This window comes from Lipophrys pholis, assembly GCF_963383615.2.
Source record: "Lipophrys pholis genome assembly, chromosome: 3".
Lineage (NCBI taxonomy): Eukaryota > Metazoa > Chordata > Actinopteri > Blenniiformes > Blenniidae > Lipophrys > Lipophrys pholis.
Genome location: NC_137627.1, coordinates 4,339,192 through 4,366,667, shown reverse-complemented (window position 1 = coordinate 4,366,667; position 27,476 = coordinate 4,339,192). Strand labels below are relative to the sequence as shown.

The window sequence follows — 27,476 nt, the reverse complement described above, 5'->3', positions numbered from 1 at the left end:
ATAATCACTTACCACTCTTTGACGATGGCTTCTGGCCAAAGTGCATTAGCAATGATATTTTAATAAAAGATGAAGCAGCACAGACGTTGGCTGCTTTGATGGTGTGCCACCTTTTTTCTAAGTTGATTCACAGTTTTCCATCATGAGGATCCAGTTCATCCTTCTAGGATTCACTCGCATTATTAACAAAACTCTTTTACGTTGTGTTATTTTATTTCTTTTCTTTTTCCCCTGTGCTCTGAATGAGCGTTACACATAAAGACATGGCCGCATGCACATCGGTGTGTCTCCGTGCAGGTGTAATGCTCTCATCTCCAACTAATTCAGACTGTTTAACCCACTTTACGTCTGAGCAATTTGCCAGAGTCGTCATTAGCGGCCTGTTCACATTTGGTGAGACTAATCAGTGATCGAGGAGGGAACACTCTGATCGAATTAGCTCTGATAAAAGTCCCATTATCAGTATGACGCATTGCACCTGTTGAATAAAAAATGAACTACGCATTTCCATCAGTTCCTATGTTAACTTCTTTTATTCTTTCAGTTATCAGTGAAGGGGAAATGTTAGTCAAGCACAAAAAAACCCCCAAAACATCAAATTCGATTCATATTTTTTTTACTTCTGCTAACATATTCATTGGAAAAGAGATGGCTGAGTGCTTCTGCCATTCAGCTCGGTCCCGGTGGACTCTGTCTTTCTCACTTACATAACCATGTCCCTTGTTGCATTATCAGTCAGATACAGACCAGCTATGATTAGAAATCACAAGCACACGCTTTCTATTCCTCTGTTATGTGCCCATTTATAAATAAACTCATAAGATCCTGTCATACAAATACTGATTAAAATAATCCCTTACAAACTCTTTAAAACTAAGACTTCAATATAGCAGTGAATTAATTGAGTCCACAACCACATGGTCTTTTCAGTCTGAGGCTCCACAGATTTGCCACTGCTCTTTTTGTCTTTATGTATTTATGACCTGCTGTTAAAGACGATAGCCAGCGGGTGTGATTGCAGACGGGTGTTGGTCCAGTGGAGGAGCTGGTCTTTGGACAGTCCAGAGCAGCAGACCCCCGGGTTCAGACGTGGCCATGGAGACGACTGGAGGGGCCATCTTAGCGCTCCTTCTGCTGGCGACAATCGGATCATCCGTCGCCAAGGGTGAGACGATATCAAACATGCAAAGGAAGCATTTTGTTGTGTGAACCGTTAAGTGTTAATCTGTTTTTTTTTTTTTGCTTTGTAATTCTCTTGGTTTTTATTTTAGAAATGTTAGATTTTGCTGGTTTTAGACACTCCATCTCCAACTTTTTAATATCCGTTTTCCATATTCCCATTGGCTAACATTGAGTCATGTGTTGCTCCGTCAACTGACACAATCAGATGGAAACTGAGGTATCAGCAGCTCACAGAGGTGAGCGTCCTTATAAAGCTTCACAGTTATCAGAGCTCTTACTGTCTAATGCAGGAGGTTCATAATGTTGCAAGTAAAAGAACAATGTCGACGCATTGGTAAAGCTGCTTTTGTGCCAGCTCCCGATGAGTCCACACACAAAAACAACATATCTTCATACAAGCAGGCATGAACCAGCAATGAAACCATCCCAATCAGCTTCTATTCGCTGTAAAAACAATGAAGTAGCTGTATTGACAACTGTAATGAAAACTTGATTAGAAGGAAAAATGCTTCATTTAAATGTTTTTAATTGTAAGATTCTGATCTGTTACGGTCCATTCGGAAAGAAATTTCACTGCAAAAGGGGTGATTTATCCAGATGCTCAATGCAAACGGAGTCCATGAAAACGCTGACCATGGCTCTCTAGATTGAGGTTAAATTACCTTTAGTGCACACGTCTGTCACATAACATCGCCACGTGAAGGAAGAAGGTGACGCAGGACAATAAAAAACTGCCACAGCAAGACATTCCACGCTTTTGTCTTCCTGATCAGATTCTGAACAAAGAGGAAGTTTCTTTGTTGTTTTAATCCACGAAAGAAAACCAGCAAGCTTGATCAGTCGAGCTAACAAATCCATCTCCAACACCAGCTGGCTTTCAGGTAAAGACGGATGTGGGATCATGTGTGAAAAGTGCACTGACTGAATGAGACTATGTTTTAAACCCGCACACACAGTGACTTTATTCACTGCTCATGTATAGCAGACAGTCTGATCTCTCGATCTGAAACAATTCAATCTGATTGACAAAAAAAACGACAGAGTAAACACACTCCATCAGTGCAGGAAAATAAAAAGGAATTTCCCCCAAGACGATTAATTAAGTATGATGACTTAGTTAGATTGATGTTACGGCTTTTCAAGTGAATCTATTTTAAAGACTTCTACCCATATTATCATGATCTCTGGGGTCCGTGTTTCCATTTGTAGAGTTTATGTGAGTTTCATGTGAGCTGGCTAAATGGTTCATGACCCTTTATTAAAGAATTAACAAGTTTCGAAGTTGAGGAAAAAAAAAAAAAAAAGCTTTATCATGACATAGTCATGTTTCTTTCTTTTGTGTACATTAAAGACACACAGAACATCACTGAACGTGTGGAATGTATATATTCCTCCGTGATGCTCTCAGACTTTTGTCATCTTCAGCTCGCTTTGTTTCCACCCATTGCTTCACCTTCCTCCTCCCCTCCTTGACGATTCCTCAGCTTTTTCTGTTTCCTTTAATCCTGGAAAAACACTTCACTACCCAAGCTTTTTTGTAAGAACCTTAAAATCAGTACATGTGGAGTTGTGTAACCCTGTGTGATCAGTGCTGGCTGTGTATTAGTGAATCACTGTATGAGAGCCCAGAGCGACGGGCTGCAGGAGATGAAGGGGTGGGGGGCCGGGGGTGTGGTGTGGGGGGGCCTGTGACAGCAGAGACACAAACAAGCATGTGATACTATCTCACACTCGCATTCAAGTCCCACAGGAGCTTTAAAACAAACAAACAAAAAAATCTCCAATATCTACAGGAAGCATGAAACACCCCTTTGATGTTACATTACATTTCCATTTGAAACTCGTTCAAAGCATTACATCTGTACCGAAGCGGGTGATTCGCTGCATCTAGATGTTTCTTCTATCATCTGTAACGCTTTTATCCAGTATAAGTCGACAGTCCATCACAGAGAGACGGACACTCACACTGACATTCATATATGGGAAATTTATGGCCGCCAATTAACCTCAATTGTATGTTTTTGTTCTGGAAAAACCCAACGAACTCAAAGAGAACATGCAAACTCCAAAAAGAAAAGCTCGGCCTCGAGCCAGAGACCTCCTGACTTTGGTAATTCTCATTAATATGAAAGAATCTCCAAACCACAGACATCGCTTGTGCTTTCTTGCCTACCGACTGCTGACGTTGCTAAACTTATGAGTGCGAGTACTCCATGCGGTATTGGACCCGATACCCGATTCTGGTTGAATTTCATTTCAAGTTGAATTAACTTGAAGGAACAAAGATGCACAAAATTAAGTAGTTTAAGCTTTTTTTGTGTGTTAAAACTGTCTGTAATTGACCAGGAGTTGCTACAAACTACCTACAATATCCATGAATGACAGTGTGCTATCCAATCTGACCGATCAGCAGGGTTTCCAGCCTAAACTCAAACTAAAACCTGCTCAGCTCATTTTTTTTTTAAAAAACAACACTTTTTCATGAACAAATACATTTTCCTGATTTTAAATGTTTCTATGAGTCTCTAAAACTGATAAACAGCCAAATAGTTGCAACGGAAACCTCAACCATCAAACTTCAAATCAAGTTTAATTTTGAATATGACATGTATTTATTCTGTTCTTACTTGCTTGTATTTCACATAATATTGTAACCTTTAAATATTATTGTGTCCAGTGATGTTGAATTTATTCCTTTTAAGCCCATAAAAATAAACAAATGACTTCGATTTGTTAAATGATGTTTTCTTTTTCTTTTTTTGGGCCATGAAATTGCAACTATTTTGTGAATATTTTCTTTTGAATGTTTTCTGAAAAATCCACCAGAAGTTATAAAACGCAGCGCAAACTTTTATCAACACCCCCAATGTGTTGAAAAAAACCCGTTAGCTGAAAACTGCCCAATCTGGCAACCCTACAGAGAAGCCGTCCACTGATACCATCAAAAAACAGTCATCTCACAGTGAATCTCTTCAATTAGTTTTAGTGAGAAACATCGCTGGCAGCATTTCGCGACACAATATAATCAGCAGGCACTCTGATCCAAACAGATGTGTGATTAAAAAAAATTTCCAGGCAGCACAAGCAAAGCTCGAATCAGAAGATAAAAAATAAACTGAGTGAGCGGCATGAAGCGAAGCTGACAGTGTTTCCTGCTCCATGATCCGCAATCTGGTTTTCTACACCTGAGAGCGGAGAAAGTGCAGGCTCAAGTTTGGCTGGTTCTTTACAGTGTTTCTGGATCTGACCGCAGTTTGATGTGTCCGTTTGTCTCCAGTGGAGGAGGAGAACCCAGAGTTCTGGAGGTCTCAGGCCAGGAAGACACTGCAGTCTGTGCTGGACCGCCAGCCCAATACCAACGTTGCCAAAAACATCCTGTTTTTCCTGGGAGATGGTGAGTTATGAAAAGCCACACAGCTAACAACCTTAGACGGCTTGTCCTGGCTGAGTAGGTATGGCATGAATTAGACGCTCCCTGACCTACTTTCTTTGAACCTCCTCTTAATGTGTGTCCTTGTCTCTTCTGTTTCCTGTCTGTTTTACTGATGTGCAGCACAAAAACAAGTATTTTAAAGAAAATGGAAAGATGCTGCCGATTGGAGTGACACTGATCTTTAAAGTGTGTGTGTCTGTGTGTCTGTGTGTCTGTGTGTCTGTGTGTCTGTGTGTCTGTGTGTCTGTGTCTGTGCGTGTGCATCAGGTATGGGAATCACAACCTACACAGCAGCTCGTATCCTGAAGGGACAGCTGCAGAACCAGACAGGAGAGGAGACGGTGATGACCATGGACACCTTCCCTCACGTGGGCCTGGCTAAGGTACACACACACACACACACCCACACACACCCACACACACCCACACACACACACACACACACACACACACACACACACACACACACACACACACACACACACACACACACACACACACACACACACACACACACACACACACACACACACATTTATGGGGGTCTATCTATCTTTGAGGGGCATTTTCCGCACCAGACCAGGCCCGGGGGCCCTACGTGACCCTTTGGATCTGCTTGACCGGCCCTCAGGGTGTCACTGGGACATTCTCAAACAAAAGACAGGTAGCGTGTGTGATGCATATAATAATTGAAAGTTTTTGTTGGTTTTATTACATTTAAACGTAATAAATGTAATTTTAGTTGCTACATGGTGTCTCATACCTTACCCAGCAAAGCAAACAGTGAAAAAAATACAGGTTTAATTTTCATGTTTACTGAACTCAAGATTTAGAAAAAATGAATTGAAAATGTAATAAAGGACTCAGTCTGGGAACGTGATGCAGAGCATCAGTAACTTATAAAAATAATGTCACAAGCTGCTTTTTTATCAAGAGATAATTTTCTTATTGCGCAAAACTCAAGTTAACTAATGTCTGGCTAATGTGGCGTCCTGGGAAAATCACTAACCCTCCCCTGATCTAACCCTTGAACCAAACCTTAACCAGCAGCTTCACCCTAACATTTATTAAGATCTGTAAAATCCAATAATGTAATAATGGCCAATAACATAATAGCTACCAATAATGTAATAATTGTGGTCTTTTCCAACGTAACAAAGTCAATAACCTAATATCTCACCAGCGATGTTTTAAGATATTTCAAACATTATTGGAATAACAATTTGCTAATAATGTTGGCAACGTAGCAGTCAAAGAAATCCTGCAGCCAATATGGAAATAATACTTTAACAGAGCTATATTTCTTGGAAATAAACCCATTTTTTTTGCAGGTTTTTTGCAGTTCACTTCTAGCGGATGAGATAGGTGTCAAATGAAAATGCAAAAAATTATGCAATTTCACTTAACCTGCTTCTCTGGCCCTGTTTGTTTTCTCATCATTCAGAAGTGAGGTTGATTTATGCACAGTATGATGGATGATCCTGTACAAGCTTCCTTTGTCTCTGCTCGGCTGCATTTAATACTTTTCTTCTTGTTTATATTGCTTTTATCATCCACACCGAGGGTGTCACTGATGCAAAACACTTCAAGGAGAAATATTTTTCACATATAAATCACCAGTCAATCATTAGATAAAAAGAAAAAAAGGACAATAAAAGTAATTGTTCCTAAAGTTGTACTACGTGCCCAATTAAAATGTTTTTATTGCAATAAAATCTTCTCTTCCATTGATATTTTTCTCATGACAGATCAGCTCTTCTCACTTTATGATTTACTGTAATCTGGGTGAAAAAACACGAAAAGAAAGATTACAGAATTCTTTATTTCTTCTTTGTTCTTAGAAGAAATCATCATGAAAAAAGGATAATGGAGTTCAAAACTGATATTTTTCTTATCAAAACACACCTTTTTAGTACTAAGGTGAAAGCTATGATTAAAGATTTAATATTTTTTACAGGAGCTTTCCATCAATAGACTGTATTTAAGAGAAATAGCTGCTGTGTCAGATCACTGTAGCAGCATAGATGACGAACATATTAGTTTACTATAAACTTATTCAATACGACAAGGTTTCAGTGGCTCTGAGCACTGTTGGTGTGTAAACAGACTCATAAATCGTGATGAAGGTTTTTCCATTTTCACTTGAAAACATTATATAAACAGGGACTAAATGCCCTGGGTCTCAACTGGAGATACATTTATCACTCTTTAGTTTTTCCTCTACATTTCCATTTTACTGTGTTTGCATTGTTAGACTGTTTTTTGTTTTTTTCTAAAGTTTTTCTAATTTTCCGTACATCAAATTACTTGTCAAAACAAGTGTTCGTCTTTTTCAGTTTATGTAATAATATAAAAATACATGATCATTTTGCATTGAAGGTAATGCAAATGTAATGAAAGGAAATTAAAATGACTACAGTTGCAGGCCTTCTGGCTTCCAATAGTCATTTTCCTTCCTTTTGGATCTGAACAACATCCATTCGTCCGTCCTAAAAAAACAAACCCTTTATCCTACTCACAGTCACTGGATCAGATCGTAGCGAACCATAACCATAAAAAAGGCTCATTCAGTTAGATTCAAATCTATGACACCCTTGCTCCGAGACGAGAGTTCACACGTTCATACCTAGAGAAACACAGATTATCCTCAAACGCATGTTTTTGGATCGCCAGAGGAAACTGGTTTAGCAGAAAAGATCCACGCACACGCCTCATCCCCCACAACAAAGCTTTTATTGTGAGATTCCTTAGGAATTTCTGACCTAGCATGTGACTAACACAGGCTTCCTGCGGTTATAAACCAGAGTTTCTCTCCTGATGCATGAGAATTGGAAATTCTGCTTACCTTGGAATTTGAAATGTTTATATGATATGGTTTTAGGATGAAACTTTAATCACGGTTAGAGGAAGATTGATTTTATCCCCTCCTGCTATAAATAATATTACACATTGATGAATAATTCATTTCCGTCTTTGATTTATGCCCGACTGTGTGGTGCAGACCTACAGCGTGGACTTCCAGATCCCCGACAGTGCAGCCACGGCCACAGCTTACTTGTGCGGCGTGAAAACCAACCTGAACACCATCGGCGTGAGCGCGGCGGGCCGCAACGGCATCTGCAAAACACAAAGAGGCAACGAGGTCACGTCCATCTTGAAGTGGGCCAAAGACGCAGGTGAGACCACCGTGGTCCACGGCTGCAAATGACACATCATCTGCATGATGCATAGCTTGCATGTAATCGTAATGGGCGCTGTGAGAGCGAGGAATAATTAGAGGAGAGATACAAAAAACACATCCTGGATAAGAAAACCCTTAAAATGATGTAGTTAGCATGCCAGGACACTAGTGGGTGCTGTTTTTTTTTTTTTTTGTTTGTTGGTTTTTTTTATGTTTTTTTAATGAAACCACACACACAGAGAACATATTGATATGAACTTTAACAATGGAGAGGACACGGACATTCATGGACAGATGAGCAATCTGTTCTCAAAATAAGTATGAGACTCTCAGGCTGAGCAATGGAAATGCTTTGGTTTGGATAAAAGACGCATCCACCGCTCCCTGTTAGGGACATTAACCGCAGAACAATACGTGTATTCAAAACACTAGAAAAGTTTACAACAAGACTAGAAAAAGACACTAAACTTGTTGCTTTGTTGCTTCTTTTAAGGAAAGAAATAAATTCTTGAGTGATATTTTAAGTCAACAAATTTCTCAACACAGTGAAACAAGGTGCAGGATATTGTTCTGAATTAATATATTCTCCTCAGTTGGAGGCACCTAGTCGTAATGTCATAGGTGATTGGTGTTGTCCAAACTATTTTCATAAATATTCGCTCTTTTATATGGTTTGCCTAAATTCTGGTTCAACAGCAGAGCAATCAAGATTTAAACTATAACTCAAGGAATATTTGTGCAAATTAACTCGCAATTGAAAAAAAAAAAACCTTTTCTGCTTGTGTTTTTTTTTTTTTTTTTGTGGGAGTCAAACTGAATAGCTTTTGATTGTGTATAACACATCTGAACTTGTTTAAAGTGTTTATTTTTTGGAGCCATGTAAGAGAACTGGATTCCAAGCAAAGGAGGAGAACAAAGTCAAAGTGATTTATTGTGGACAAATCAAGCGACAGACTCCCACTGGCCAATATACTGGTGTATAAACGAAGATCAGAGGAGAAAAACTCCACCGTTCCCGTCAAGAAAATTCCCTTGTGTACGTAAAAACAAGATTATATCACATATCACACGGTGGATCATCTGTTACGCCCTCTCCATGTCCGGTGGTAGCAGCCATTTTCCCGCAGATGCATTTAACGTCACACGAGGAAGCTCCAGTGATGCTGTGATTGAGGCTTTAGTGTCTCTTGCTCAGGCACCAGGCGGATTCCTGACACAAGCCTGCGTGTCAAAAAGAAAATCCCTCAGGTCTGTTACAGCTCCTACAAAACCTGATTTTACAGCTGAGCGCTCTGCGTTGAGCTGCAGTCCGCCTCCAGACTGAGTGGTATTACACCGGCCCGCCGGGGAGCTGCAGCGAGCGCCGGCGGCCACTGGCCTCGGGTTCCACCGCACTGGGAAACACCTCCACTCGTATCATGTTCCACTGTCATCAGTGCCCAGAAATGCAGGATATCGTCACACACACACCAGCAGTGTGTATTGGCCCTGACCTCTGCACAGAGAGGTATTTATAGACTTGGACCTGAAGAGGACTCCATTTGATGTCGTAAATGTGTTTAAAGAAGACGTCCTCACGGAGCGGCTGTCCAATGTCCGCCTTATCAGCCTCCGTGCAGGAACACCGGGGGCAAAATAAATGTGAGGCCTCACTTCTTCAGTCTCCTGTTTTCATTGGTCTCATTTATGACAGCTGTTAAAGCAGGGAGCGTTAAGTTTATGTGTTTTTCTTCCCTTCAACATAAATGCAACATCATCCATGACATCTTACGTTGGTCCTCTTTTTCAGTGTCTTTCTACAGCTGTTTATAAACTAACGGAAATTCCCCTTTTTTCAGTATTTTAAAATTAACTTGCTCTTTGCACAGAATAACACGGTAGTTTGTTGAAGCGCCGCTTTGAGCTGGGGAAGCTTTCTGATTGACTAGAGCTGGAAATGAGCCTCCAGAGGGGGCTGACACTTGTTCCAAATCAATGACAGTATGATTGAACCTCTTTAACACACCAATGGGCTGAGCTGTTGACGCTTTGCATGTATAAAGTGGATGTAAACATGATATTATGCACACACGTAGAGGCTGATATTCTAACATTGACAGATGCTCTGTCACGGTAGTGCATTTGATTTGATGAATATGGAATGTCAGATGTCGTGCGTGCGCGCGTGTGCGTGTGTGTGTGATTGCATTTGTTTTTACTGAGTATGAATAAAAAGATGCAGTTGTATGCATTCCTTTAGCTGGCCACTCACGACTTTTGTTTGTTTACTTTATCATAAGATATTTTGTGTTCTACCGTCTCCCATTTACGATTTCCTTTTTCTTCTTGGTTCCGAATCCAGATTAATTCAATGTAATGCTCCAATATGTCCCATTGTGTGTTAACCTACAACATCATTCAGTGGATTGTTGTAAACAGGATCTCACCCTCATTTGAATGCTTCCATTGTATGTGACGTCTACCTACTGACCGTTTGTCTTTTCTTCTTCACGTTTGCAGGTAAGTCTGTTGGCATTGTGACAACCACCCGGGTGCAGCACGCCACCCCGGCCACCACCTACGCCCACAGCGTGAGCAGGAAGTGGTACAGCGACGCCGACATGCCAGAGAGCGCCAAAAAGGAAGGCTGCACCGACATCGCATCACAGCTCATCAAAAACGTTGACATCGATGTGAGTTCGACTGAGAGAATTCTCGAAGGGAAGTCTGGTTGTTTTGTGCAGACTTGAAATCAGTAGAAGATTATTAAACATATCTGTTAAAAAGCTTAACCAGGAACAATAGTTCCCCTCCAATTTCTGTTTGGACCTGTTGAGTCACACTTGGACGTGTGTGTTGTGTTTATTTCCAGGTGATCATCGGCGGTGGCAGGAAGTACATGACTCCCCGAGGCACAAAGGACCCCGAGTACCCCTGGGACTACTCGTCCCGGGGCCAAAGAAAAGACGGACGTGATCTAATCAAAGAGTGGCAGAGCTCCAAGATGGGAAAGGTAACATGTTTACCCAGCAGAATGTTATTTATAGCTTCGGGGTGGTGAGACGAAGCCAAATCACCAAGTAATGTGACAAGGTGTGAAATCAGAGCACTTAAGTACAAGTACATATTATTTATTTATGTATTTCAGTGTCAGGTTCAGGTGCCTGTCTCAAAGAGTAACTACAGCCCGGGTGACAGTTCAGCTTCTGCTCCATGAACACTGCAGGGAAATATTGGATATATGGTGGATTATTAAGCAAGCTTCAAATCCATCCTGAGCACTGGGGCTTAACTGAGATACAAGTCATACAAGTCAAAATGACTGTCTTGTAAATGTTTAGACAAAAAAATAAGATATAGTTATTATTTGTCACCTTTAAACCTGCTTGAATCGTCAGAGATGCACATGCACACAGTGCTGTTTGTTTCCAGGAGCAGTCATGAACAACATGCTTGTTTTTTTATTTGTATTTTAATTTATTTTTCCATCATTCAGATTTGTCATCCTTAAATAATCGGGCCCTTTTTCTTTTTTTTCTTTTTTTTTTTAGACCTTCATCTGTAGGATCATTCTTTGGAACAATTGGAGAGCGAACCCTGCAGGATGAATATGAATGAATCACCATTGTTGTGAATAACACAGTAACTTGCAGATTGTAAACAGCATCAGTGCCAGTTGAGAGAGCCATTATTGGAGAGATGGTGTACATCAACAAGTGACTCATGTGGTGACTCACAGCGGGCAGAAAACACTGCTGCAGCTGTCCTACTTTCCCTCACTGTTGTTCATCTTTGTGCCACAGGTTGCCCAGTATGCGTGGGATAAAACCCATTTCGACGCTGTTGACCCTGAAACCACAGACTACCTCATGGGTACGTTTTCTATTGCCGATTTATTTCTTTTCACAGAAAGGTAAAGACTTCTTCCCCGGGCCTTGAGGAACACTTCAACAACAAGCCTGTTGTGTCCTTGGTTATGATTTCATTATATATGAGGGATGCCTGTCCTGAATAAACTACTGCTGACCCACATCGTGTTTTGAAGGTACAAACACAAGCAGTTAAAATCTGTGCCAAGCGCAGATCACGTTTACTTTAACTACTGTTACTACAATTCTATTCAGACTGTATCCTCATTGTGCTCCACTCACTAAGTGTTTTCTTCCATAAACAAATGGAAATAGACGTCTCTGAATCTACATTTATTTAATTCTCATCCATTATGTAAGTACAAAATCTCACCTGCCTTCACTCATATATGAACTTGAGTAACATCTCATTCTTAAACAATAGGATTTAATACAATGTTGGTTCACCCTTTGCAGCTCCAACAGCTTGAACTCTTCTGGGAAAGTTTTCCACAAGTTTGAGGAGAGTGTTGTTGGGGATTTTTGACCATTCCTCCTACCAGTTTGAGTATATACCATAGAGGTCAAAACTCATGGAATGAGCTGGAAAGCAACTTAAAACAATCAGCCACATTATTATCCATATTTAAAAGGAAACTAAAGAGCCAACTACTGGAGAATTATGCAGGTGGTTTATATATGTAAACCATAATGTAAATTTAGTCATGAAGTGTTTTGTACTGTGTTTAGGACCACACTTGTAGGAAAATGTTTGTTTCTATATTTAAATACATACATATTTTGTTTGTCTTTGTCATTGTCGATAAATCCTTATCATTATAGATGCAGCCATTCTTGGTTTAAATGTGCAGATTATGTTGCCCTGGGTGGTGGTTTGTTGGACCCCAGCATGATAAACTCCAAGTTTGTATGTGTGAAATTGTGGAAAATGAAATATAAAACAAGTCAAGACAAGCTGATTTGAGAGGAGAAGGCCTGTCTCTGCTATAATTAATCACTAAGATTTTGTTTTGTGTTGAGGTCAAGACTCTTTTCCCTCATTTTGTTGTGTTACACCTCATTATTCCAAAATGTATTAATTTCTACCCACAATAATACCTAACAACATATTGTCATTGTATAATTGGAATATTTGAGTATTCTTCATTTTATATTTTCCTATTTTTGTACTTTGGATTATGATATTATTTCTCTAATTTTTGAATTAATAATAACAACAGATTGAACAACAACAATAACAACAACAATAGTATAAAATGTCAACAATAAATTATGTTTTAGTACAATGAAAACATCATACAATTTGGCATAAATCAGTGATCATCACCATATTTTATCATTCCAGCTTGAAATCAAAAATGTCAAGAGGATTGTGAGACTTCACTTTCACACTTAATCCTCCCGCACTTTGAAAGTTTTGTTGTTGTTGGTAACCTGGGATAATCTACCAACATAGCTACAGCCTCTCCTCGACTCTCATCTTTTGTATTAATCTATTTTAATAGGTTAGCAGTCTGAGGAGTGTTTGTTTAATCTTGCTATATTGTTAGAAGAAACCTCAATCATAAGGATCTGGTATTAAAATACTCTAACCTTGTTCGAACCTGCATTTAAAAAAAAAAAAAGGATCAAAACAAGCCATGGTCAAATATAAATGCTGCATTTCTACTTTAGTTTGTGTTTTCATACTTGGAAAATGTTCCATCTGTTTGAAACACTGAGTGCAGTATGAGATGGTGTGGAGGAGTTGAAGGGATCCACTCACCCTGTGTTTTTTTTTAGACTGAGTGCTTGTTTCACTTCCTCCAATAAACGTTTGGATTTTCTTTGGCTGCGTGATCCCTCACTTCCTTGGTGTTGAATATAGTGGTAGACGTGTGCGGAGGAAGATGGGACTTTCCTTCCCCGCTGCTCCTCTGCTGTGGGCTGATAGATTCCTCATTTGGTTTTTCCTCTCTTATCCCTCCAGCTCTGTTCGAACCTGGTGATCTTCGCTTTGAGGTGGACAGGGACCCAAGCATGGACCCGTCCATCGTGGAGACCACAGAAAAGGCCATTCGCATCTTGCGGAAAAACCCCAACGGCTTCTTCCTGCTGGTGGAGGGTGAGGACGGCAGCACCACCTTCCACACACTGGTATCACTTAATCCATCAAAAGACTTGATACTGAAGTCCCCTGAGAGAAGGAGCGACTAAAGATGGGTGGTAAAATCACGTGGTTGGTCCAGATGTATCGACCGAATCATTGATTGTATGATATTCAAAGGGAAAAGGTTCGTACTTGCAGTCAATGTTGAGCCACAATATGAATGTATTTTCTGCATCACCTCTGGTGGGTTTAAGCGCGATCCCAGTCCTACCTGCTGTAGTGACGATCTCTGTCAGAGAACTGTGTGTACCTGCACCAGATCCGGTGGCTTGACATTGATTCTGCATACAGTTCGATGAGTTTGCCGCAGTGTGTGCTAGCAGGAGAGCGGTAACCTGATGTGTTTCTGTTCCACGCCGCTGCCTCGCCGGCCCCCCTCATCCATCTCCCCTTTAATCTGAGGCAGCCGCCTGGGGACACCACGGTGCTCCTGAGTGTCTTCACAATGACTTTAAAACATATAAATAGAAGCAGGCATATGGCGCACCCAATCACTGACACCTCGCCAAGATCACAACTTATTAACTGGGGTCTACTTTTCCTTTACAATATGGAGGGGGCGGGAGTGTGGAGGAGGGTGTTAGTTCCATCTCCTTGCTAGATTTACTGTGTGCAGGAGAAAAACATTCTGCTCTGAAATCTAGGAGATTGGCCAGACTTGAACAGCACATACTGCACCAACTGGAAAACTCACCCAGAGTACAATTCCTGTTACCTCTGAGAGGTGTGTCACAGGTCTCTAGACGTTTGAGAAACTTTTCACAATTGATACATTTTCACATCTGGTCCAACTCAAATTGATTTTACAACCAGGACTTTGTCAGAGCTACATATTTGGTGGATTAACAGCAGTCTATTGTCACTTTAAGAGATGAAAAAAAATACATTTTGAATATTTATTGAGTCTTTATTCAGTCAGCTAAAAGACAATCAGTTTGATTGGTTGATTTTGAAGTCACAAACACAAATTGAAGACTATTTCAAACAGGGAATACTTAGGAACTTGAAATATTTGTAAAAGAAACGGATTCCTGATGGAGTGACTTTATGACATGTAGACTTCGACTTTCAGACAAACCAAAACTTTGAAATATAGTTCAAATACTCTTTCCTCCCTGCTTTTTCCATGTGAAATTAACAAAGTATTTCTATTCTATTCTATTCTATTCTATTGTCACTGCACTCAGGTGGGCGTATCGACCAGGCTCACCACGACGGCCGGGCGTACATGGCCCTCCACGAGACAGTCGCCTTCGACGACGCCATCGCAAAGGCTCTGGAGCTCACCGACGAGCGGGAAACCCTCACGGTAGTGATGGCCGACCACTCCCATCCCCTCACCTTCAACGGTTTTCCATTCCGTGGGCAGAGCATTCTGGGTAATTATGCCATTGTTTGTTCACACAACAATGTTTTCAAGTGAAAATGGAAAGCATTCATTGTGGTAACGTGTCAGCGGTGCTCAGAGCCACTGGAAACACAACTTTTCTAAAACACCTCGAGTGTCAATGGGACATCATTCAGTCCTTTTCACACAATAGGAGGAGAAGTTCATCTTCCGCTCTTTCTTTTCTCCCCCCCCCCGCAGGTGTGTGTATCCACCATGACCATAACACAATTGAGATGGCATTTTGTGTGTGTTGTGTGTGAGTTGTGTGACGCCTCGTGCTTCCTGCTTCCTCGCAGCTTCACTGTGCTCCTGCCACCAGCAGCTTGACATTTCCCCTGCTTTCTCTCCCCTGCAATTACAGTCCAGGTAAACACGTACAGCTGGCGGCTTTTCTATTTCAGTCCCCTGTTTTCTCCTCATCTCTCTCTCCGCTGCCTGTCTCCGACCAACCACGCCGACGCCTTCCTCTCTCTTTCTCACACATTTTTTCCTCCCGTCTCTTCTCACTCTATCAGACTCTCGCCCGTTAATCTCCTTATCGACCTCACCGCCTCCTTGCTGTTCCCTCCTTGTTGTTTGTAGTATCAAGGTGTCCCCCCCCAGCAAAGAAAAAGTACAGGTCTACGTGACAAAATCAAGGATCGCTGAATTCACTTTTTCGTTTCTTTGCTGTTACGCTTTGCTCGCTCGCTGTCAAACTGACAAGACCTGAACAGCACATAGACGTCACTGATTGTGTTAGTTACTGCTCCGCACTGAAATCTCTTGATAAACGAAAATGTTTTTATTCATTCTTATTTTCTAAAACGTATACATTAGTAATGTAGTGAAGTGGTTTGTTTTCTACTGAACTTAGTTGTTAATAACTATAACTCGTCATTGGAGCAGTGGACAAAGCATTAACTCCTTGTTATCTTCCATTAAATACGTATATACAATATGAAATGCAACTTTTCTGAAACGCTGCTGGTGCGCATGCGCACCATGGCTGTAGTGAATAGTTCTTCAGCACATATGATAGTAGATGGACAGTAACAACAGAGTGTCATGACTCCCAGTCCATGTTCACCTGGGACTTGATAGTTTTACAGTTGAGAGTCTCCTGTAATATCAATCCAACTTGGTCGTCCGTCCTTACGAATGTCAGTGCACTCACCATTGCTAAGGCTTATAGTCTATTGTTCTCTGCTTTCACTACAAGAACTACCAACTTGTGGCCTGACATGCTAACTCCGTCTTTTTCAGCCTTTCTGTGTTTCCGTGGACATCGTTTTCTAAACGTTGCAGTGATACAAGCTGTCAGTAAATCAGTCCCTATGTGTGACAGTTAGGATCGTGTGTATTGACCCACTCCCTCTGTGTGATTAAAGTTTGTAACTATCAGAAATAGAGTTAGTTGTTATTGCTTATTGATCTAGACAGTCAGCAACAATAATATCTCTCATATGAAAAACTAAATTGAGAACTCATACCAAGTACAGCATAAAGACAGTTTGAGTGGGTGGAGTGTATTTCCAACAAAGTTTCTGCACTGCACCATGTAAACACTTCAGACATACTGATTCATTTTTAGGTTTACTCTTCCAACTCGTATCCACCTTCTTCAGCTTCCTGTGAAGCTTTTAATATCTTGTGCGGTTAAAATACTGTTTTGACCACATTTCCCAATCTGCCCCAAACAAAACAGATTCTTCAATGATGGATCCGGTGTCTAAATTTTCACTTTAAAAGGCTCAGCCCTCAGACCAGTGTCAGCTCGTTAAGCCTGTATTGGTGGAGCTTTGGCTGCGTAGAGCTGATCTACCTTTCTACACCCTCGTTCCTGTTCTGTCCTGATATCACCTACTTCCTCCTCCTCCTCCTCCCAGTAGAGCAGTGGTGATTAATGTGCTTCTGAAAGTCTGAGCTCCTCATCAGTGGGGAGACTCAACAGGCTAATGGCTCCTCTGGAGAGAAACACCGAGAGACTCCACAAACCCCAACCTCCTCGAACCCCCTCCTCTTTTCCTGTGCATTCATGTATGTATGGTCTGTGTGAGTGTATGGGCCCTACGTGTAAAACCATACCTGTGAATCGATGTTAATGTTTTCCAGGTAAGTCTCCACTGTGGGCTACAGACATGCTGCCTTACACCATACTGATGTACGGAAATGGACCGGGACACAAAATCGTGAATGGCAAACGTCCTGACATCCGCAATGTCACCACAAGTAAGACACTATTGATACTTTCTCCTCACAAGTATGTGAAACACATCAAGTGATTAGGAAACGCTGAGCCAGCAATTTCTCTCTTTACCTTGCAACTATTTCAATATAATGGCAAGTCTTGTTGGTCTCTTCAGTCGTAATGTTTATTAATCCTTTATGGTTCACTCTTGAAATAATTGTAAACTGGAAAATTTGAGGTTGTTCTAGTACATTCTAGTTCTAGTACATTCTTGGAAAAGTTTTTTTCCTCACCTAAGTGGCTTTTTAAAGTCAAGACAAAATGTCTTGAAAAATGTTTATAAAAAAGATAGAAATTTCTTTTCCCACATTTTATACACCACTGAATGCTGGTGTCAGACAATATATAATGTTTTTTGCAGATACTTGCCCTAAATAATTGGAGGAAAACACAAGGATGCTTATATCATTTTAAAAAAATGTGAAGGAAAAATATCATCCATTTTTATAATAGTCTTAAATTCTGCACATCTTGTACATCTATATCAATGTCCAGATTTACTAAAAAAATATGTATTATTAATATTCTTGAAGATCAAGGAATAAATATAGAAGTTACCAAGTTTGACATCTTGGCCGATAACGGGTTGATCATGGTCACACTTTTAAATAATGAAACACGTATATGCTATAGTACAGAAGACATTTAAGTTGCAAGGTCTTAATGCATGTTTCAGGGCTAGTACTTTTGTAAGAGTCACGAGCCTACACAAGGAAAGGGGGCTTTTATAGAGGGTACTTTCCCCTCACAAAGCTGGAATCCCTCCATTGTTAACGTATTATTATTGATGGATGCCCTAAAAGTATTTGAAATCAACCCTTTGCGGTATTTTTGTCTTTTACAGAAGCCAAAGACTACGTCCAGCTCTCTGCCGCCCCCTTAAAGTCGACCACGCACAGCGGGGAGGATGTGGCGGTGCTGGCCCGCGGGCCGATGGCCCACCTTCTGCAGGGCGTCCACGAGCAGAACTACGTCGCCCACGCTATGGCCTATGCTGCCTGTGTGGGCGCCGACCTGAGGCACTGTCAGAAGCTTCCCGAGTTTCGAACCACCACCCCATGGAACGGCGCCGGGACAGCCGGTGCATCGACAACGCTGCTCAGCAGCTTGGTCAGCATGCTGCTCGCCGTCACACTGCTGATGTAAGACATACTTCTTCTTGAGAGATCTGACCCATAAGTCAGGGGGTCGTCGGCGCGGAGCAGTGGGTATCGATCCAGAGACTTGTGTCAGGGCATCAGGTCCAGCTTGTTGGCCAGTAGAGCTTCCTTTACCCAGGTAAGAATCTTAATCTCACGAGGGAACAAGGTGTGTGGAAATCGGAAACTGTGACTTTCAACATCTCAATGGAAGGAAACAATGGGTTTTTATTGAAAACAGTGACTTAAGCTGCGTTTTGCTTAAGCTTAAGGCTGTTGGTGCAAACTATGTGTCACCAATAAAAGACTTTGATCACTAGAAATCTGCTTTGTGACTTTATTGATCCAAAACCATAAAAAGCAACAGTGTTAAGACGTTTAATGGAGGAGAAAGAAGTTCTCATGTTCTTTTTTTTTTGTCACATACTGTATATACTGCTTGTAACTTTCTCTTCAGAAATTAAAAAGAACGCTTCAAACGTATATGGTCATTTCTCAAAAACTGGCTAAACTGTTGGGCTGGTGTCAAATTCCAAGATTCCCAATTGCATGTCACCAGGATAAGATGAGGCTGTACCTTCCCCAAACCTACATTTTGTCACAGTGCACATTTTCAGTCCTGTCTATCTCTGGTTTTAGTTTGAAGTCTCACGCTGTCGCTGGTTTTCAGCTCCTTGACTACTCCTCCTTGTGTCTGATTGCCGTTCCCTGCCCTGATGTGTTTCACCTGTACCTGAGAGTGTGATTGTCTGCACCTGGTGGATGTTTTATGTGTTGCGCCCTGTTTTTCGAGATGCTGTGTTCCACTTGGTCGGGTTTTGGTTTCTCAGCAAGATAATAAAAGGAGCACTTATCTCAACACCTGCTCTGGCCGCCATTTTCAGTCCTTCCTCCATTTTTTACTTTGGGATCAGTTTTTAAAAAGTTGCATTTTCAGTGGCTCTGAGCACTATTGTTTGTAAACGGACACCCAAAATGCAACGAAAGTTTTCCACTTTCACTTGAAAAAGTTGTTTAAACGGAGCCTGCGATTCCACAGATTCTCTTCATGACTTTATAATAATATGTGCACTAAATGTTTCCATCATGTTTTATTTGTTCGTGTCTTTTAGACATTATTTACAGATTAGTCCCCCTGTTTTATTCCGAGAGACTATCACTCTCTTTGCTCTTTTAATCAGTCCAAGTTCTTTCTGGCTGTTGGAATAAAAAAATAAACCTCCAGTTGTTAATTTGTCTGTTGGTAGTACAAATAATATTTCTCACCATAGTTTAGCCCAACGTTTCTGAGAGTTGTTTCACCTGTAAGATTCAAAACTCAGTGACGTTTTCATGAATAGTGACTTATTTTATGTTCAGAAAAGTATAGACTTGCATGTCAGCTGTGTTTAATTTCTTGTTTAAACATTGTTCTAACCGGTTCAAAATGAGTTTTTACTGTTTTTCCTCCAACTCCTGATACGATCATAAGTTAAATGATTATATTTTCTAATATTTCAGCATTAATCTGAAGTGAAGTTTTGTTTCAGAAAGCCCTTCATTCTCTTCTTCCAGCTACTTATGTAGACCCTCCTGTGGTTTGTCTGTGGACTTTGATGATAAAGATCACGATCCTGGCATTCAGGCCACCTGTTGAGGGACTGTTTTGTGGCTGGAGATAATTCATGATGACTCTGGCTGTGTGTTTGTGCTGGTTGGCTTGTTGCCTAATGAGCTCAGGTCCACTGAGACGACTCCCTGAAGAGAACAAGTGATGAATGAAAATGTACAAATAAGTGAATAGCATATTGCTATATATTCTCAAAACCATCATTTAAGTCCTTATTGGCATCATTAGATACGTTTAAAATCTGCCAGCTGAGGAATTATTGGTCCACGGGGCTCCTAAAGGCTTTCGTTCCCCAACCTTTGAGTCTAAAAATGACTCCTGGTTCCTTTGATCCGTTCTTCCAATATCCGCAGAGCTAATTGAGGTTCAGGGCGGCTTGGTTTGATGACATTACTACAGCGGTTCCATTAATAATGCAAAATATATAAAGATCATCTATTTTTATCCTTGGGTAACAGATTGAGGTAATTATTTTGGACATCTGTCGGGGTTTGGAGTTTGTTAAAGCTGATTTTGACTCTCCTTGTACTCTTTTAGGCTGCCTGCAGGCCATCATTTTAGTTTCAGACGACGAGTCTGCTCTCATCTTTTACCTGTGAAAGGAAAAAAAACACGGACGGAAAATGATGGAAGAAAGTTCATCAGAATAAGTTTGTGTTATGAGTGTGATGCAGACACTGTGAACACAATATGAGCAGGACTTACTGTAAGGCCTCGCCACCCTGTGACATCATGTAAATCTTTATCTTTATGTAACTTACTGTATGTAAGAGGAGGACTCTCAGGTGTCACATGGTTGATAACCGTCTGCCACCGGGCGACTTCTCAAATTTCTTCACACAGTCCTGCGAGCACAGCAGATCAGGACAAGGGTCAAGAGAAGCCTCCTGGAAAATATCCAGTCAAGTGATAATGTCATTGTAGAAAGAGAGAGAGAGAAAGAGAGAGAGAGAATGAGAGAGAGAGAGATAAAATACAAAAAAATGTATGAATGAGTGAAAAGTATCATTAGAATTACCAATAACAAGAAAGAAAGAAAGAAACTAACTGGAGTAGTGATCAAATGTAAAAATAAATAAACAAACAAATAAATAAATAATCCCAAAGAAAGAAGGAAAGTATGCATTACCATAAGTACATTTATAAACAAATAATTATATAAACAGGCAACTTTATATGTCCTGACCAGTGGAAATAAAAAGTGAAAACATTCATTAACTTGCTCTTAGTAAAGCCCATTTCTGTTGCTGCTGTTGTTGTATTTAGTTGTGAGAAACGCTGCTTCTCTGTTATCTCTCTGCCGGTTCCTCTCCTTCTGGCTGGACCTGGAGTCTTCAGGACCCTCTCCAGGATCTGCACCAATGATTCCCTCCCCCCACTGGTTCCCACCCTGAGGGGACAGCGCGTCCCCCCCCCCCCCCCCCCCCCCCCCCCCCAAAGACCAGGGCTCTCCAGCTGCTCCTCGGCCCGGGTCACAGCGTCTGTCACTGTGTTGTTCTGTTGCTCAGACGGACACGTCCTCCATGCCGTCTTGTCCTCATTTTCCTTCAGTCTGAATCTGCGATCTGCATCTTATCTGCAGCCCGAGAGCTTTGAGCGGTGGCGCCACACAAAAGCTCCTGTTTCATCTGCTCCTGTGTGCTCTGCTGCGCTCGTGCCACTCAGCTGGAGGCTTGTTGGGCGCTCATTCAAATGGCTTCCTCAGATTTATCAGAGCACAGATTATCGTTTCCCTCTAACGGCCGGGAAATCCTCCTGACATCCAAGTTTTCAAAGATGGCTTACAAAGATGTTTTTGATCACACTGAGAGACAATCCGGGCACAACAAGAGAAGACCTACATTCATTCTTTCCTTCTCATTTATCCAGTTTTTAAAGCAGAAATCACAATGCTTTGGGATACTTTGGAGAATGAAACAGTTGTCAGTGTAATAACAGAAATTTGGCGATGGGATGCTCCCGATACCAGTTTGTGTTGGTTACTTAATGACATCGAATATTTGGGAAATACAGAAATTGTCCATAAAACATGTGTTCAATCGTATATACACATATTTACATATAATTCATTAAGAGTTCAGTCCAAATCAGGATTCAAATTATGAAGGAATAACACAACTTTTCCTCAGACAGGACTTTTGAAGTGCAATTAGAATTAATGCAAAAGAAAGTAAAACACATTCTTATATCTTTTTTATCATAATTTCAGTCACACACATTAATCTGAGCCTGTCAGATGAATGAAGGGAGTCGGTCAGGTAAGCAGCCCACAGCTGCTCCTGCTGTGTCGTGGGGATGCGCTGACAGCTGCCATTGTCCACACCAGGCAGCTGGCTGCATCTTTGTTCTCCAACAGCTGCGATATCTTGCCATATCTGCTCAGTGTCACATGGCAGACGGAGTGTTCTTTACTGTTGTGCCCTGCCTGTTCTCACCTGATGCAGCTATCACTCCATCACACCACCCCAGAATGGGAGTTCAGTTGTTTGTTGAGCTAATAACATCTGTATGATAGTTTGAATTTAGCCCAGTGGATGTGATCAAGTAATCCTCTGTCGAATGCAGATTTTTATTTTGTTATTTTTTTTGGCCTTTATTTATACAGGTAATCTCATTAAGACACATGTTCTCATTTAATAAAGGATCTTTTAAAATACATAAGACAAACTTACGTGATATTAAAGTTACATAAAGTTACAGACAGAATGGGAATAGATTTAGATGATGAAACCGGTAATGCTCACCTGTAAACACTGGATCTCTGTGTTGAATTTCAAACAATGCCACTTTAACTTCCTTTCACAACATACAACAGCAAAATAACATTTTTACAGCATTGCACTTGGTTTCAAATGTAAACATATTATTACAATTTTAATTTGGTTTGTAGCTCCACGTGATATATTTCACATAAAGACTATTTAAAATACTTACTTACATTTATTTATTTATTTAGTTGTTTGTTTATCTATTTATCTATTTATTTATTTATTTATTTATTTATTTATTTATTTATTTATTTATTTATTTATTCATTTATTTATTTATTTATTTATTTATTTATTTATTTATTTATTGTTTTATTGTTTTGTTAATGTTTGCATGAAATTCTGTTAAAAAAGAATGTAAGAAAAAAGACAAAATACTTAAATGAAAGTACAACATACCTTTTTAATTAAATGATTAATTACATTGCAATAGTAGGCATTTGTTAACTCTCTGTATTAGATACTAAGGATCCAAGTTAAATTCTCAAATAAACAAGTCAATAGGAATCATACTCTGGCAATTTGCCATGGAAATACATGTAAATATAAACAATATTGGCTGATTGGCTACAAATATCTATGATCATGCAGAATATAATCAGCAGCAATTAATGACTATAAAAGTAACAGCAAAGATCACGTGGGGGAAAACAGTCAAGAAAATATTTTATTTTCAATTCTCTTTATTTAAAATAGGATGCAGTTTGAACCTGTGATAGTCGAATAGAAAATCACAGCAAGCCAACACATGACTGATCTGTATTTGTGACAGTCACTTAAAATTAAAAGGTTTTTTACTGTGTAAAAACAACCAATTTTACAACTTTTTTTTGTAATTCTTTTTTTTTTAATATAAAATCTGGATATTCTAAGTAATTTAAAGATGTTTTTCTGATGATTGCTTTTGAATGAGACACATTTTGTGTTTTTATAATAGTGATTTCTGTGCCACTCCAAAAGAAGCACATATTTCATCTTGAGGATCCAAATGACATTTTTCCGGCTCCGCCACTGGTTGATAATCTATAACTAATGACAACTCAAACTATTTTCCCTAGTTTTAATTCTGACAGTATGTTCCAATATGGAAATGTTCAGGTTTAGAACGAACTGTCTTTTAACATGAAACGCTAGAAATGTTCTAAGAATAATAAGTGCATTTTCAATAAAATCCCATTTTATGAGACAAAACGTGATAAAGTTGCCAGAGAATGATGTCATCCATCTGTTACTCACATTAATCTCTTTGTGTTTTGTTGGTTCAAGAAAAACAGCAAATGACTTGGTTTTGTGATTAATTCATCAGGGAAGCTCGTGCTGAAATATCTTGTTTGCTACTGTTAATGAAACATTGCAATCCTATTTTAATGAGTAGGGAAATGCAGGTTTTGGTCCACGAGCCTTATGTTTGAAACCTTTCTCGTGTGTTTACATAGGCACTTGACAGGGAGCTTCGGTGGTTTTCATTGAATTTCAAGGTTTGTATAAACTAGTTTCTTATTGTTTCTACTTCACAAGAGCATCAAAAATTTAAATTGTTATTGTGTGGTGCCAACACCCTTCAGATCCCGATGCTCAGCTCCCTGCACCTCCTCCTTCTCTGCAGTCACATTTACTGTACTGCGCAACAGGCTCCCCTCACTCCTGCGTCTCCCCTGCGGCTGCCAGTACCTTGGTCGTCCTGTCGGTGGCGCCAGAGCACCGGACACAGCTCAGCGCCGCGTGGACGGAGGGGGTGCCCCTGATCAGGAGGCTGCAAGGATTTGCCGCAACTTTGGTCTGTTACGAAATGAGAGTTGAGGGGAAAAGAGAGGGAGAATGAGGTGCAGAATATGACGCTCGCTCAGGTGGCTCCTGGGAGATTTCTGAAGCCATCCCTGGTCACTCCCTGAAAATCCCCCGGAGCTGTCATAGCAGATTTTACTGATGCAGACATGTCATTTTGCCATTTATATGAACACTCATTAAATCACTTTCCATCCCAGAGAGTGATCAAAGAGTATTTGAAGATTTAAAGACGTTGAAGTGTGAAAAACATCCTCATGTGCTCTTTGTGTCAATGCAATTCGTTTGAAAAGCATTAAACTGTTCAAAATGACACAATTCATCATTTCTCTTCAACATTTCTGACTGAATTTCTGTCAAAAAATATTAACTATTATATTGACTAACTTTTAACTCGCTCTAATCAACTATATATTGTATGAGTAAAATAAATGCTCCAAAACATGACAATAATTGACAGCGCTGTTATGTGCTGAAGAATATTGTGTTATTCTCAATTAATAGGGGACTTAGTAAAATATGAATACATTTCACAATTTAACCCTGACGTGATGTTGAATTATATGTTCTTAGTTAAACACTTTTAAAACCGTATAAAAATGCTAAATTACATGCCAAAGATGCAACCAAAATTTTAAATTTGAATGAACCTACAATACAGCGTGTTGTTTACAAAAAAAAAATCCCTGCCACATGGAGAATGGGATGAGCCTGAAACTTGTGGCGGCTCTCCTGTGTGCGTGAGCTTACGATCACTGTAATCCCACACAACTGACGCCGCAGCAGCGTCTCCTCTGCAGCTTCATGATATTTCTATTTATCTGAGAGTCGATTTGTACTTACAGGGCTCTCTCTCTCCCTCTCTCTCTCTCTCTCGCTCTCTCGCTCTCTCTCCCTCTCTCTCTCTCTCTCGCTCTCTCTCTCTCTCTCTCTCTCTCTCTCTCTCTCTCTCTCTCTCTCTCTCTCTCTCTCTCTCTCTCTCTCTCTCTCTCTCTCTCACGCACGCACACGCACGCACGCACACACACACACACACACACACACACACACACACACACACACACACACACACACACACACACACACACACACACACACACACACACACACACACACACACACACCTGTAGAGCTTCTACTCATTTCAGTCCATCTCTCTGTCTCTGGTACCATTGTGCGCCTTTACGCACTGGAAGTGAAGGCGCCATGCGTTTGGATGTCCTGCTCCGTCTTATGCAAGCTTGACAAAAGGTTCCTCACGTTTGACATCAATTTAACCCCTTAATCTACACGTTATTGATTTACATTTCGGAAGATTTTTTTCATGGGAGTGTCATGACAGATTTCGGAGGATTACAACGCGTTGTCCATGAGGAGTAAATGGACTCTTTCAAAATGAGCGTGCGCATTGTATGATGTTTAAAGCGGGTGAAATCTCTCTTCCACAGTCCTACTACTGATCTAATGGGTGCATGTGGAGGTGCTCGGCCCCGTGGGTTCTGCAGCTCCGTGGGACTTTGTTTCGCATCCCGCTGCTGGTGGGCGTTAAAAAAAAATGGAGACGCTTCAAAGCTGTCTGCAGAGAAGTTCATTCTCCCCCCGAACGGCCACTTAGACCTCACAATCACTACATCTCCTTTTTCCCTCTGACAGTGCGTTGTGCTGTAATATTCTGCTGTGATTGAACACACATTATCACGCTTACCCCCCCCCCCCCCCCCCCCCCACCATTTTAAAATATCACCTATATTTAGATGCGCAAAACTCTGAGGTCGTAATGCGCCGGCAGCTAGGCCATCACTGGATGCAAGGTGGGAGTATGAAATGGAGTCTGTGAAACGTGCATAAATATGCCTTTTTGCTCAACACGCGCCATAATTGGACGACTTCACGATTGCATCATCGCAAGCCACCTTGTACCTTATATATATATAATTTGTATTTTTAAACTCACATGGATGATTTTTCCTGTGATTGGTATATCTACCTGAAGATTATATCCCACCTCTGCACAAAACAATTTAGTAGCTTATTCAATGTGATTTCAGAAGGTGCGCAGCTGTCATCTAATGTGCTGCGCCTAGCTTTAAGACCTGTTGAAATATGCAGCATGGTCCTCGTTTGTCATTATGTCAGCTGCTATATAGATGAGGAGTAATGCAATCCTTAGTTGACATCTTGCTCCTCCTCTATGCGCGCATCGAACTCCTCCCTCCTCCCACTCATGTCGGCTGGTATGTCAGGAGACACCAGCCAATCACATCTCATTCCGCTTCTACCCAGCAGGGGAAGTCAGCACAAAGAGGCGGAAACTCTTTTTCTCTCTCTCTCTCTGAAGGGGAGGATGTATATAAGTGCTGAAGCGTGGGATTTCTGTATCAATGTGTCAAGTCTCCGAAGGTGCGCTGTCTGGCTTGGTGAGGGTAAATCAAAAGCGCACAGAGGTCGCGCACGGACTCGTGCTGGCATTGCTGTGTGAACTTAACCGACTTGACTTGAGGAGGAAAGACCGAAAAAAACAACAACAACAAGCATAACCATCACTAATTCACCTCTTTGACCCTGATTGCTGCCACGTTGAGACGGGAAGCCCCTGCAGCAGCAGCCTCCAGGCGGAGCGCTGTCCCCTGCGCGTGGTGCTGAATCAAACTGATCCGAGCCTGCAACCGGTGAGCGGAAACGAGAAAGACGCAGCAAAACCAAAAAAAACAAAATAACAATTGAAAAAAAAAACTGCATAAAGTGTTTTGAATGGATCCGAA

General features: G+C 40.8%; 1 protein-coding gene across 1 annotated transcript; it reads left to right on the top strand.

The window, feature by feature from the left end:
* Window positions 1-1,025: 1,025 nt before the first annotated feature.
* Window positions 1,026-19,782, top strand: alp3 (alkaline phosphatase 3). Its single transcript, XM_080460105.1, has 11 exons — window positions 1,026-1,165; window positions 4,460-4,576; window positions 4,883-4,998; window positions 7,617-7,791; window positions 10,296-10,468; window positions 10,648-10,788; window positions 11,579-11,648; window positions 13,614-13,748; window positions 14,981-15,172; window positions 17,278-17,394; window positions 18,258-19,782. The coding sequence occupies exons 1-11, from the start codon at window positions 1,096-1,098 to the stop codon at window positions 18,557-18,559; spliced, it is 1,608 nt and encodes a 535-aa protein (XP_080316231.1). The 5' UTR covers window positions 1,026-1,095; the 3' UTR covers window positions 18,560-19,782.
* The last annotated feature ends 7,694 nt before the right edge of the window (window positions 19,783-27,476 follow it).